Raw genomic sequence first — 15,332 nt, forward strand, 5'->3', positions numbered from 1 at the left:
AATTAGGATTCGAGAGGGTGCCGAGGGTAAGAGGTGCTCCCGAAGGGCCTTGGGATGCCAAAGGCTTCCTCATTCTGTCGGAGGTTTGGATCTGGGCTCAGTTTGCTGATGGTTTGAACGGGAGAGTTAGGTGACTGGAGAGGCTGCAGAAGTACCGGAGGGAAATCCACGCACACTCAATGACTCTGAGGGGACTCTTTTCCTTCTCTTTCTCTGATTTGTAAAAAGGGCACCAGGAAATGCTAATGGTAAATCTTTATCTAATATGGCAGACTGAAGGAAATTTTGTCTAATATTACATTTCTGTTTTATTACATGATAATAGATAGTATCTGATCCAAACATCAGAATGTGGGTCAACATACGCAAAAGTTTTATTAGAGTCGAGGCCTACAGTTGATTGCATGGTGAATGGAGATACTGTATAATCTTCGCAGATGTGAAGTTGTGTGTTTTGGGAATACCAATGAAGAATATGGACCCCAGCATATTTAAGAATGTTCTGAGTGTTTTTCAAAACTTGGACCATTCTAGCATTAACAGTGTTAACCAGCCTATTTACTTCAGTCAGTTAGCATTTAAAGCAAATACTGCGGTACAATGGCGTGACACTCTGGGGTAGTCAGAATCAAATTCAAGTCAAGTTTATTTTCATCTGATTTCACAACCACAACCCTTCAAAACAGCGTTCTCCAGTCCTTGGTGCAAAAGAGGCAGACTCACAGCCAGACATAACACACACATACAAACAATACATCGGCAGGACAAGTATTCATATATAAATAAAATAAATACTGTTTCTTGAATATGAGAGTCTCGGTTGGCTATAGTGAGCAGTTCCTTTGGTCATTCAACATTCTTTCTGCCTGTGAGAAGAAGCTGTTCCTCAGCCTAGTGGTGCTGGTTCTGATACTCTTGCATCTCTTTCCTAACAGGAACAGCTGAAAGATGCTTTGTGCGAGGTGCAAGGGGCCCTAAATATTTTGTTCAGACAGTGATCCTGGTAGATCGCTGTAATGTTATGGCTTATTATTGTATGTACTGGCCAGTACAGGCATGGCCCCTCCTGATGACATCCTCTCCTAGACTCTTCCCCTGTGACCCAGGCCATAAAGGTCGAGTGGCCTCTTCCTTCCCTAGCTTGGATCTAGGCCAGCAAGTCTTGTGTGTAATAAAGCCTATCGTTCCCCTCAGTCTTTGTCTCCATGATTATCGGGTAGGGGGTGGAAAGAGGAAGCCTCTGCCACTTTATGGTCCCGCGGATTAACCTCCAATCCACTTCTTGCAGCAACTCTACCACGGTGCGATGCAGCCGTCCAGGGGGCTCTCGGATGAGCTCCTGTAAGAAGTTTGTGGTGATGGTGGCCAGTAGCCTTGCCCGTTTCAGTTTTCTCAGGAACTACATTCGTGCCTTCCTGACAAAGGAGGAGGTGTGTGTCCAAGGTAGGTCACTCGTAAGTGGGCTGCCAGCTTGACAGTTTGCTGTGCACTTGGAGAAACCTGATTTGTCCCTTCACTGGCTGGCAGGACCATGCCAGGCCAACCTCCACCTTCAATGACCTCACTCTGAAGGTAGCAATCAGTGGTGAAATTGTCAGCGAAGGGCTAATTTATTGCAAAGTTCATTACCAGTCGTTTACAGGCAACATGTCGGTGCATTCCCTTCCGTGACTACGAAGACCCGAAGTATAAAAGAGGATGTCATTTTATTCTGGAACTGATATCATCTGCAAAAATAGCTGGTGACGAATCGGTGCAATAAACAAGCTGAGCTGATGGGCATTGGGGCAGATCCAGGATCCGACCATTGTGACGCAAGTTGAGTGACAGGCGGCACCACGCTGACGCAGGGTCGCGGCCGCGCGCCTGCGCCCTTTCTCGCACACTGGAGCCGGGCCGGAAGTGATGCGCGGACAGGAAGCCGGCGCGGGAGTTGCGGGATGGTGATGGCGTGGGTGAGGTGTTGACGGCGGCAAGGACAGAGCTTCGCGTCGGAGATGTGTAGGTGAGGAACCGTCGGGAGCTTGGGGGGTGCGTGTGAGGTTGTGGGGGGGATCGCCCCGCCTCCCGTTGCCGGTCAGGGTCGCCCCGCCTCCCGTAACCGGTCAGGGTCGCCACGTCGTCGAGCGCGGGGTGGGTGGGGGTATTACCGTGCACCCGGCGTGGCTGTTCCGATCCTTCGGGACATGAGCCGGGGGGGGGGGGGGGGTGGAGGAAAGGGGGGGGGGGGAGTTCAACCCTTTCGTGAACTCGGGCAGCCTGCGAGACCAACGTGATTGTGCGCAGGCCGGGGGATGGGGCAGGGAGAAAGACCTGTCCGGAGGGACGCTCCGTTCGGAGAGGACCCGCCCTTCACACGAGCGGCGATTGGTCGCTGCTTGCCGGCGAGCGTCCCATTGGCTGTCTCGTCTGTCAATGAGAGCTGTGCCGCCTGAACTTGGACGACTTGTCAGTCCAAGACGCGGTCCCGAGACGGATCAGCCTCCGCAGCACAAATCTGCTGTTTTGCAATGAAGGTGAATGCATTGATCCGTACCGGTTCATTTCTGGCTCACTGAGGTCCAATCTCTCGACTGGTCCAGTGCTTAAAGTTGTACCAGTGACATTTTGCAAAAGTGTTGGCTGGCCTTAGTCGACGACTTTTGTTTATCTACTCTTTCAATCGGAAACTAGTCAAGTAGCAGACTTCATAGCCTAAACCAACCAGTTTAGAACCTACAGAAAGGCACAGGATTCCTCTCGGGGGAAAAAAAAGTATCCTGTATTCCAGCATATCATTAAATCTAATTGCCCAAGATGAGTCCTTTGTGAGTAGAACACTGCATTTTGTTTATTTGTATTCAGTTTGAACCTTTCGTGTGAGCTTGAGAGTAAGTTGCTTCTGGTTCCGAGGTCATGGCCGGTGTATGCAGCTCTTTAAATGCTTTTCACACTCAGAACACAGCAGCAGTTTGAATCCTTGGATTTCAGTTTTCTGAATCAATTTATAGCAATTACTTTATATTAATTAATAAGGAGGGGGAAGTTGATTCAGTCATTTTACTTGCATACAAGATTTGAAGAATTACATGGTATACATTCTGAGTTTTGGTTTGATTAGCATGCCATATCAATTGTAACAGATGCTCTGTTAAAGCTATTCAAACATAATCCAATTTCCTTACTTGACATCAATAGTGTTATAAGTAAAATTCTTTGATTGCTTCCAGTTCATCCATTCTTGTATATCAATTTTAACCTGCAGGTGATCATCATGTTATTGCTAGGAATATTTGCATATATCAGCTCTGTGATTCTATTTACAGGGATACTACCCAGCGTTCACATTCAGAATATTTCTTTGTTTTTCAATATAGCATGACAATTGCTCTCCTTGTTACTGAATGAGCTGAGAGGTAAATGTAATAACTAATAATCAATATACCGAGAGCACTTCGTATTGCCTTCCTGTTCCCAGTTCGGCTGTAATCTTTTCTAAATACTTCTAACAATGGTTGTACATAGAAGTAGAATATTACAGCACAGTATAGGCCCTTTGGCCTGTGATATGCCTACCTATGTAAACTACTCCACAACAATCTAATCCGTCACACCATTTATTTTTCTGGCATCTGAGAGTCTTTTCAATGTGACTTTGAGTTGGTTGAACAATTTGTGTGAGATATTACCTCTTTTTTTGTTGTTGTTTCATTGTAATTTAAGTACCATAGAGATAATTTGTAAATTAACTTTTGGAAATTATTTGGATAGGTGAAAAGCACAAACTTTCCAGAGTTAATGAGCAGTTAATATGGGAAGTGATGAAAATGACTAGTTTTAGGATTATGATCTGGTTTAAGTAGTATGTTTGCAAAGCATAAAGTTAGGTAGAGTTTTCAAAGTTCATACTTTTCAGTCATGTCACCTGAGTTTGGTGTATTCATGGGAGAGAATATGTTAATGGTTCAAGCCTGAAATGTTGATTAGGCATCTTTATCTTTGCTATAGTGTCTGACCTCCTGATTTCCTCCAGCGTTGCATTTTTACTTCTATCATAGTGTCTGCAGAATTGTCTTTTACTCCTTTGATGTATTTGGGTCTACCTTCTTGTCCTGCAGAGCCCCCACTTTTCATGTTTCAATTGTGATAAACAAGTACGTAATTAAGGTCACAGCAGATAATTCAGTTGTGTATATCATTCAGTGGAAAATGAAACAAAATAATACTGAGTTTAATTGATAAAGAAAAGATAACTACTGCTCAAAAGTCATAAGGAATGCTTTGATTCATAAGAGTTCTGATGAATATTGACAAATAAATTAATGGATCAAGTGCAAGTCCATTTGAAGTTTTAATTGCATGCTGGTATGGAGACCATACCTTGCATGGTTTCGTAACTGTACCTATGTGTAAAGTGTGGTAAAACTGGAATTCATATTGAGAAGCTTGCCACTGTTGGTTTAGATAGATTCTGTGGAAATTGCATGTAAATAATTTGTCTTGTGAAACACGAAGTAGTGTTTATTGTGATATCTAGAGGGATTTTGTATGAGAAGAGTAAATTGCCTTGCATTTAGTAAATGAATGACTTTTTTTCAAGTTATTGGTTATGTTAAAATATTAGGGTGGTACGGTTGGTGTAGCAGTTACAACGCCAGAGATCGGGATGGGGTTCGAATCCTGCGCTGTCCATAAGGAGTTTGTACGTTCTCCCTGTGTCTGCGTGGGATTTCCCTAGGGCTCCGGTTTCTTCCCACTGTTCAAAACGTACCAGGGGTGTAGGTTAATAGGGTGTAAATTGGGCAGCACGGACTCATGGACTGAAATGACCTGTAACTGTGCTGTATGTCTAAAGTTAAAGTTACCCATTTCTCCAATTTCAATTTATCCATTTGACCACTTGTAGACTATTTGGCTGACTTCCACAGTACATTCAGATAAGATCAGCAAAGGTCACCTAATGTTGGAACTTTCTTGCACACTGTCTTTTATAAAAACACATTTTATGATTGGAACTAAAAAAGATTTCAGTTACTCCTCTAGAGTTGTGTGTGATTTTTGTAAAAGATTTATTTTTATCATGTTGTAGCGGGGACGCTCAATGTTAAAGAAAGAAGACTCTCACATGAAGGGAGTGTAATCGACACTGACTTCATTGGGCTGCAGCTCTGCCTTTTATAGGCAGCCGGCCGCATCACCACTGGGTCATGGCTTGAGCGGGACTGGCTGCTGATTGGCTGTCCCAGATGCGCAGGCCCGGATTGGACCCACTGCAATCTGCTGGCGGTGAATGGTCGATTCGACCACTATTCCTGTGGTCTTTGGGAGTGAGTACTGTTTGCTCGATCACCGTGTTCAACGGCCATTTCCTGTGTCGGCCTGCTACAGTCTCAACTTTGAGCATTCTTGCATTTCTCTAAATGAGCTCTTAGGCCCATTGAGCCTAATAAGTGATTTGGCCTAATTGTACCCTGTGCATAGTGAGAATTGGATGCCATTTGGACATGGGCTAATAAGTGGCAAGTCACACTTGCATCACAGAAGTGTCAGGTAGTGACATTCCCTAACAATGGCCTAACCATTCTCCCAGCACTTCTCATTGATGTTCAGTGGCATCGCCATTATTGATTCCCCTCCATTGCTGTGAAATTCAACCAGATTAGAGAGTAATAACTGTAAGGAGAAGTTGGGCAAAATTAAATTGTTTTCTCTGGAGTGTTGGAGGCTAAGGGGTAACCCAGAGATATAATAGCTAGTTGGTCATTTTCATATGGTGGAATATCAAATATTAGAGGATGTAGCTGTAATGTAGTTTTTAAAGGATCTTTGCAAGGGACCAATGCTGGTAAAGTGTCCAGCATCCTGATTTCAAAATGTTGCCGTTCCCACATTGACTCTGGGTCTCAACCCTAGATTGCACTGCCCAGTAGCTCTGCAGTGTTTGAAGAAGACAACTTGCCATTAACTCCTTAAGGACACTTAAATACAGGAATTCAATGCAGAACTCACCTCAGGATAGGTTCCTGGGGTTAAAAAAAAAACATGAAAGTGTGGTTTAACCTCCACCTGGAAGAAACTATTGTCAAATACTTGCTCCTGGCCAATTGAGGCAGATTCTTTGAACTTTCATTGCTTTCTCCCCAAGTAACATGGACAATTGTTAAGGCAGTATACAAAAGTGCTGGAGAAACTCAGCAGGTCATATAACGTCCATTAAAGTGATTTTTTTTCCCTTGTGATTAAGTTACATTTCAGTATGCACAGCCTTCTGTAATGATTTATTGAAAAAGAGAACAGTTCAATACTAATTACCCTCCTCTGCAGAGTTAAGTGATGAATATCTCAGCTGGAAAGTGTAGATGATTAAAGTTGTCAAGTGTTCATATTAAGTGGAAATCTTTAAATCCGTGTGTGTAACAGATTAATAATTTTTAATAAGTTGTAAATCTTGTATCTGAATTTGAATTAAATTTAGTGTATATTTTGTTAATAAGCTGGATTAAAAAGTCACTTGGAAAATACTGTAATATCACAAATTCTTCAGTAAAGTTTGGCCTTTCAAGACTTTTTAAAACATTCCAATGTGTAAACCTTACTTTGTGGTAGAATCTCTTCACCCTGCCTTCCCTCCCTCAAACCCCCATGTATTTTGTATTCCATCCTGCTTCTGAGTAAGTTCATAGTCACAAAACAATATGGGTACAGTGTAGAGACTTGCACCTAATACTGCTTCACTAAGATGGCAACTGATTCTACCTTCCTACTATAATTAAATATAACTTTATTTTCTTTATACTTAAAAAAAATATTGTTTTGGACATTCTAATAGCTAAATATGCATTGCATCATCAAATTCCAAAGATTTACAAACTTTTAGGGGAAGAAATGTTTTCCCTTCATCTCCATCTTGTATGCCTAACCCTATTTTTCAATAAGTGGGTCATTGTAGTTCTTCCCATAGCATCAATCCTGTGCAATTTATTCAAAATTGTGAAATTAATGCAATTTATTTTCTAAAACTTTGTTGATACAGTATTTGGATTGTCTTCCACACTCACATTTAACAGTAACATACATGTAATAATGACCTATTAGTACATTGCTAAATCTAACAGCATTTCAGATCTTGAAAGAAGCAAGGTGCAAAGCATCCTCTCATTACTAATGGGATAATTGTGTGTTTATTATAAAATGGTTTGCAATCACTCTGGCAATGGGTGGCACAGTTAGTGTAGCAGTTAGTGCAAAATTATTTCAGTGAGTGACCTGGAGTCGAATCCAGAATTGTAAGGCGTTTGTATGTTCTCCCCAGGTCTGCGTAGGCTTCCTCCCATCATTCAAAACATGCGGGAGTTGTAGCTTAATTGGATATTTGGATGCCATGGGCTCATGGGAAGAGTGGCATGTTTGGCATAGCGGTTAGCACCAACGATCAAGACTGGGGTTCAAATTCTGTACTCTGTAAGGAATTTGTTCATTCTCCCTGTGGGTTTTCCCCAGGGGCTCTGGTTTCCTCCCAGTGTTCAAATTGTCTATCTTTTTCCTTAAAAAAAACTTTTAAAATTTAAAGAGCCTCCTACTGTGTTGTACGTCTAAATTAAAATTGTTTGCAGAATTATTGAATGACACAGTAAAGAACTAAACTATTTGGTCCTGTGTAACTGGCTTTTTTGCTTATTCCTTGTCTTTCTTCTCAACCATTTAAGTACCTTATTTTATGAATTTAACAGTAAGTCTGTTTCACTCCCCTTTTTGAGCATTCCTGATCATAACAACTCACTACCTAGACAAAAAAGATTCCAATAGAAAAATGGAATTGTTTCTGGAGTCCAAATGCCTTGGAAAGAACTAATTAAAGCTCTTCATTATTGTTAGTTTGAACTGAAGAGTATTAGATCCATCAATTGAAATATTAAATTTATGAGCTAATGTTATTTCAAAATTACAGTATAAACTAAGGTGTAAATTGTGGTTAAAATGTATTGTGCCTTGCAACTTTTAAAGTGTTACATTTTGAATGTCAACTTAATTGTCAAATTAGTTATGACTGTAATTGCATTAAGAAATTAGCAAATCAGTGATGCATTATTAGATTTATTGCAGTTGGGATTTAAAGATGTTGCCAGATGGCTTGCAACAGAGGAGGCACTGAAAACAAATTTAAACTGATTATATGGATGAAAACCAGCTACATCAGCAGATTTTGAGCAAAAGAGTTTAATGAAAGATCTAGCCTATATTGAAAATTAATGGTGTGTAAATTGCTTGGTGAAATGATTGTTCAATAAAAAAAGATGAAGCATCACCGATTCCTCTTGACATCAATGTAGATGATCTAATGAGAGCAAGCAAATAATATGTGTGATCTTACCATATATGGAAAAGTTGAATAATTATTCAAGGTTGAAGATGACTTATCACCTGGCTTTCTTCTAATTATCCATTTCTCCAAGGAAAATATTTCTCCAAGCACTGAAGCCTACAATAAATTAATACAATTATGTTTTTTGAATGTTTCATTATTGATTTTCAAAGACTTGTGTAGATTCAGATAACAATACGCATGTATAACATAGAGAGTCCATTTATCCTCGCCCTACCCCCTCCCTTCCATGCCCCCTAATACAACCGAGAATAAACTTATTTAAATTAAACAAATGCAAAAAGACATAAATGCCAGTGAGATCAACGACCCTTGCGAAAAATTAAATAAAAAACAGAAAAACCCCAGTTACTTAAATAAAAAAATTACATAATTGTGGATCCCAGAGGTACTGGCGAGGGGGGGGGGGGGGGGTGGAAATGAGGGCATGTCATCTGCACCACGTCCCATTTCTTAGATCCTAATTGTTTTATTTCCTTTATTCTGAAGGGGTGAAATTATATCTGTGTACCTATATGTTTCAGATAAGGTTGGTGGCCACACTCTAACAAATTTGTCATATTTTCTCCCTCTATATTCATAGCACTTACAGTATATGGAATCGGTCCTTCCATTGATTACCTTCCCCACCCCCCCCCCCTTATTTATATTAAACCCTGAGATGGTGGCAGTGTTTTTGCATAGTCCATTGCCACCCCAGGGTCTATTTAATATATATTTAAAAAAATTCTCCTCTCCTGCCCTTATTACCTTTAGAGTTGCTGGGTGAAGGAGGGTATAGTCAATTTTTTCTGTCTAAGATTTTAAAACTAGATCAGATTCTCTTCTGTATCTTAATAGTGCTGCTCTAATGTCCAGATAAAAGAGAATTTTCACTCTTTCATATGCTGCTGGACCCCCTCTTTCCCTTGCTCCCAAAGCTACCATTTGTAAAATTCACTAGCGAATGAATCTAACCAGGACAGAGCCGGGTCGTTGATTTCAATCTGGGTGGAGGGGGAGGGAGGAGGGGGGAGAGACTAGTGGGCTCCTTTTTCCAAATCTTCCCCATTTTTTTTTCCCTCCCCAGCACCTCTGGGATCCACAATTATGTATTTTTTTGAAATTTATGTACTTTACTAATGTCAAATTACATGTTGCCATTCTTTGAGCCCTGTAGAGATAATTCTCCACATGGCCACAAACTGCCCAATATTCTACAACTCATCTTCACACCAGCATTTTAATTTGTGATGTGAGAAGAAACCAGAGCACTGTGAGGAAACACACAGGGAGGAGAGTCTATGCAAAAGCTGCCCTCAGTACAAATCACGAAAGATTATGTTTGAGTTAATAAGCCCATAAATTACCAAACAAAGCTCTGAGGTTAATTAAAAAGATAGAACTAAACAGAAAAGGAGTTATAGTAAACTGGCTGGATTTTAGACGAATTTAATTATTTGTGCATATTACAAAAATTATCTTGAGATACTGGAGAAGGTGCAAAATAAAATAATTTTAGAAGAAAGTGATACAGTTGTTGAAAAAAAATTGAACGGGGTTGGCCCCTCATCTTCAAAAACTGAGGGTCACTATGAAATGTCAATACGATCATGGAAGGTTTTGATGAGGTATATGTCAAAAAAAATGTTTCTTTTAGAGGCATCACCAAAATAGATTTTAAAAGTTATTTTAATTGTGTTTAATTTGGTCCTCTGCTCCTCCATGGGCTCTTACTGCATGGTCATTATGCCAATTGAATGGGGTGGGTGGTGTTTTTTTTTCTGTTGAACAACCCATAGAGGTTCATGCCCAAGATGGTGATGCCCATGTTGGGAAACCCAAATCATGGGGGGTTGCAGCCTCAAGGGGAGCAGCAGATTGGTGCAGGGCACCAGAGCAGGAAAACATCACCCTGCTTTGGAGAAGACCACAGAAGTTGACCAGAAAGTAGCTCAGCAACCAATGGAACCTCACCGGGCTGCTGGAGACTGGCTAGTGGGTGCTGATGGCGAGCAGCCCCCCTCCTCCCAAATGGTGTCAGGTGCTGACAGCTTCATATTGGAGGTTCAGAGCCGAGAGCCTAGGAGGGTGACCTGGATGTCTGCTGGAACAGATGGGAGGCCGTGTAGTTATGGATGCAGCAGCATCAGATGAGGTGGCTGGATCCACATTAACTCTGAAGGGATTTTCTTTTGCTTTCTTCCCCTTTTTGGTTGAGGTGATGGATTAGTGGCACCTCTTTGTGTGCCTTTACAGGCAAACAAGTACATCACAATGAAGGAGCCTTGGAGCTAGTAATGTCTTTGAATGTCATTCAAAGATGGTTAGATTCTAGCTTGTTGGAGCCATCCAAAATAATGACTAGAATATTATTTCCCCTTTTCAACTTGTGTTTGAGCATGCTGCAACGGACATGAATTGTTTCATTATCTCAGTGGTTGTGAATAGAACGGATTAATATGTGCTATGGGATCATTATTGAACTTATTAATTCAGAGAGGGCCTTCAGCTCAATTCAGTATGGATTGAGCTGAAGGCATACCCCTAAGAAACTGCTATGGTGAATTTCTGCTGGGAAAAAAATGTCTCCAGCCAATGAAGAATCATTCTTCCTCAGACTTGAGAGCCAGTGAAACCATTTAATACAGAACTTGATCTAATATGGTCTTGAAGTCAAGGTTCATCATTCTTGTTTCTTTTCTGGAATTCAACTCCTTCGTCATTATTTGGACCCATGATGTCAGTTCTAAAGCTCTGGCTGTTGGAGAGCCAAATCTAAGTGTCAGTGAGTGAGATATTGGAGAGTAAGTGGTAGTTGTTATTGTTTCTCACAGCACCTTGCACTAATATGAGCATAGACTGATGGGGCGCTGATAGGGCAGAAACATTGGGATGGCACTAATCACACACTGATCCCATTTCTGTCTTCAGTCTTTGGGAATTTCATTTCATGAAACTTGGTAAATTTAATGTAATGTGTTGACTTGCTTTTAATTTTAGCAATTTTATACGAGCTATTTTACCATATTTTTTAAAAAGTTGTATGTTTTATAAAATATATTTTTGTTCTTTGTTTCAGCAATTATTTTGAGCTGAAATTATTAAATGTTCTCTTGCTCTTTTAGGCCCATTTCAACATGGATGAGGAAAACCCAGAATTTGCAACCCCAGAAGAAAAAATTAAATATTGGAAAGACTTGGCCCTGAAATATAAGAAAAGGTTCGTATTGGTTGCTCACCTGAACAGGCGTTATTAGGCGGTCACATTATTATTCTTGGGTAGATGGCATGGATCTTTCTAAATGCACACTGACGTGATGCATGTTGTAGAAGAGTTTTCCTCAACTGTTATAGAAATTTAATTACATCTTTTGTTGGCGTTGTAATAAAGTATATTAAGGAAGCACATGGAGCAGCTCAGCCATAAGTATGAGAAATCTGTGTTGAGGATTGGGACAGAAAGGTGTTGCTTGAATATTTGCATTTACATTAAGTAAATATCCTGTGGGTTTCGGGGAAGGAAATACTATTATATGTTGCATTAGCATTGGATAAATAAATTTAAATATAACTGTTCAGAAAAATGTGGGTCAGTGTATTTTTGTTCCTGGATATAACTGAAGTACTGAATGCATTTCGAGTCCTGAGGAAATGATTGTGTGTGGTTTTGAGGGTTGGTGCATATATGAAGTTTTTTAATGTTTTCAGATCTTCATCTCCAGTGCAAGAAAAAGATTAATATAATTTAATATCTTGGTTAGATTTTTCTCTCTGAAATTTTCAGTTGTTAAGCTACCATTGTAAATATTCTGTATTTGCATAGTAAAATCTTTTTTCACCTTGTATATGACATTCATACAGTGATTATCTGGAAAATGCAACTTGCCCCATTGAAAGCAGAATTTAAATCTGGCTAGTTAACATTAAAAAATGTGATTAATTTTGTTCTTGGGATGGAAACTGGAATGAGATCAATGTTGAAGAATCAAGTTGGAAAACTGGAAAGGTTTCCATGACTTAGGATTGTTGTTTTTTAATAAAGGGAAACTGAAGTGGATGTTTGGCATAATATAAAGTGAAGTTGTTTGCTTTGTTGGATTTGTGTTGAAGGTGGGCAGAGAGAGCATCTTGAAAAGGGAGGTGATGCCAGTATGTGTTACAATGACATCTGAAGGTGTAAGATGAATTTTTGTATATCCATTGCATTCTTGGGATGTTGTGTCCTGTAATAGAAACTTTGATTTTAAAGACAATCAAGCATGGCATCTCTAAATCATACTTCCAGAATTACAAAAAGAAAATTAGCATTCAGAAATTCCAATTCTTCGTCCACCCCCCCCCCCCCCAAAACGTTGGAGGGCACGTTTAACGTAGTGGTTTTAACGCTGTTACAGCATCAGTAAATGGGGTTTGAATCCGGCACTGTCTGTAAGGAGTTTGTAGGTTCTCTCTGAGTGCTCCTGTTTCTTCCCAACCTTCAAAACATGCAGGAGTAAGTCAGCTGGGTGTAATTGGGTGGCTTGGGCTTGTGGGCCAAAAAGGGCATGTTACTGTGCTGCATGTCTTAAAAAAAATTTTTTTTAATGTATGATTAACAGCAGTAATGAAGCTCTATCTCGAGACTAAATCACAAACTGTGATTGCTTTGAGGTAGGGAAAGCAAGTTAGTTGAATTGTGATTCAGGGAATTCCAAAAAAGTAAGGAAGATGTAGTTGGATCCTTTTTTACCTTGGTGGTTAAGGGTGGCACAGTTGGTACAGTGGTTAATGCATTGCCTTTACAATCCCAACAATCAGGACGGGACCGGAGTTTGTAGGTTCTCCCTTTGTTTGCGTTGGTTTTCCCTGGGGGCTCCGGTTTCCTCCCACCATTCAAAACGTAGTGGGGTTGTAGGTTAATGGGGTGTTATACCCATTTACCAATGATACCATGGTAGTGGGTTGTGTAAAGGAAGGGGATGAGCCAGCATACAGGATGGAGATTGAAAACTTGGCTGAATGGTGCCCCAAAAACAACATTGTACTCAATGTTACCAAAACTAAGGAGCTGATGACCTCAGGAAAGGAAAGCCAGAAGCATACAATCTGAGATGGAGAGGGTGGGCACATTTAGGTTCTTCGGCTATTTTTACGGATCTTTCCTGGACCCAAAACACCAATGACATCATGAAAAAAGCACGTCAGTGCTTCTACTTCCTTAGTTTGTGGAGGTTTGGTATGACATCAGAAATCCTGGAAAACATCAACAGATGTTCAGTGACAAGGGTGCTAACCAGCTGCACCATGGTCTGGTATGGGAACACTAATACCTCTGAGCACAGCCCAGGATATTAGAGGCAAGACCCTCCCCATTATTGAATACATCTATAGGGAACGCTGCCGTTGGAGAGCAGCAGCAATCATCAAAGACCCACACCACACAGCACATGCTCTGGTCTCACTGCTGCCATCATGAAAGAGGTACAGGTGCCACAAGACAGGTTCGTGAACAGTTGCTACCCCTCTACCATCAGACTCCCCAACAACAAACTCAATCAGGGGCAAATTTAAGGACTCTTACTTTGCTCTTCCTGTAGTGGACAGTCAGTTAGTTTACATTTGTTATCTATTTACATTTTTGATTGTTTACATGTTCACACTGTGTACAGTTTATTTTTTTGAACTACCAATTAGTGGTAATTCTGCTGCACCCACAGGAAAAAAGGAATCTCAGGGTTGTATGTAAATGTCATGTATGTACTCTGACAATAAATCTGAAATCTGAAATCTGATCTGAAATCTAAATTGGGCAGCCTGGACGTGGGCCGAAATGGCCTGTTACTGATCTGCATGTCTAAATTTTTAAAAAATATATCTGATTTTAAAAAGTGACTGTCCCATGCAGTTGGTTCTTAAGACATTGTGGAGATTGGAAAAGATTTGGGAACCGAAACTTTGGACTGTGACAATGTGTAGCATGCATTAATTCACATTTAAGTGAACTTGATAATGAAACTCTTATTGAAATGAATCAACAATGTTTATCTGAAGATGTGCTGCAAAATGAAGATGTTAATGAAGGGCCAACAAAATAATTCGCCTTAGAGGAATTATCAGCGTTTATTGGAAAAATCAATGATGCTTGTGATTACCTTAAGGATGTTGAACCAAACGTCGAGAAAAGCATTAGAGTTCGGCAAGAATTATAAAATGCTATTCGATGTTATAAAGATTATATATAATGAAAAAAAGACTAAAGAAATCCAAACTACATTAGACAAATATTTTCTTAAATAAACGATGTTCACTTATTGCTAATAAAGATCAGATTTGTATATCCCTTTTATTCTTCTTTGGCTTGGCTTCGCGGACGAAGATTTATGGAGGGGGTAAAAGTCCACGTCAGCTGCAGGCTCGTTTGTGGCTGACAAGTCCGATGCGGGACAGGCAAACACGGTTGCAGCGGCTGCAGGGGAAAATTGGTTGGTTGGGGTTGGGTGTTGGGTTTTTCCTCCTTTGTCTTTTGTCAGTGAGGTGGGCTCTGCGGTCTTCTTCAAAGGAGGTTGCTGCCCGTCAAACTGTGAGGCGCCAAGATGCACGGTTTGAGGCGATATCAGCCCACTGGCGGTGGTCAATCCCTTTTGACCATCCCTTTTATAGGATGGAATGTATTACATTATAATAGTGCTTTGTACAGTGTGGTTTTCCATAACACTGAACTTGCTTGGGACAAATTAATTGTGTTATACAGGGAATGCCTGTTGTATGTTCTCAGTACGTAGTTGTATCATTTAAACTACTTTGAGGTATTTTGTAAATTTTCTGAAAGTATTTTTTAATTGGCATGAGGTGTGGACAGTCTGCTTCTGACAGGGGTGTTGTTTGATATTAATTTTTCACTGGTACTTGGGTTTGTGGTAAAATGTTTGTCTCCTTTTTCAAGCAAATTGACACATGTCAGTTTAAGATTTAAGCTTCCATCAATAAATTAAATCCTTTAAATTAATTT

The 15,332-nt window shown here is 40.3% G+C and overlaps 1 protein-coding gene across 8 annotated transcripts in view; it reads left to right on the forward strand.

Annotated features, from left to right (window-relative positions):
• The first annotated feature begins 1,853 nt into the window (after window positions 1-1,853).
• The window catches only part of ndel1b (nudE neurodevelopment protein 1-like 1b), a 54,748-nt gene continuing 41,269 nt past the window's right edge, over window positions 1,854-15,332 (forward strand). For 2 of the 8 annotated variants that reach the window (XM_069929570.1, XM_069929574.1), the window contains exons 1-2: window positions 1,857-2,005; window positions 11,470-11,564. In XM_069929570.1, coding sequence (XP_069785671.1) covers window positions 11,482-11,564 — 83 coding nt within the window. In that variant the 5' untranslated portion in view covers window positions 1,857-2,005; window positions 11,470-11,481. Of the gene's footprint in view, window positions 2,006-11,469; window positions 11,565-15,332 lie in introns of all 8 variants that reach the window. The other 6 variants (XM_069929575.1, XM_069929576.1, XM_069929577.1 and 3 more) reach the window with 4 other exon arrangements.

The sequence above is a fragment of the Narcine bancroftii genome, chromosome 3, assembly GCF_036971445.1.
Source record: "Narcine bancroftii isolate sNarBan1 chromosome 3, sNarBan1.hap1, whole genome shotgun sequence".
Taxonomy (NCBI): Eukaryota; Metazoa; Chordata; class Chondrichthyes; order Torpediniformes; family Narcinidae; genus Narcine; species Narcine bancroftii.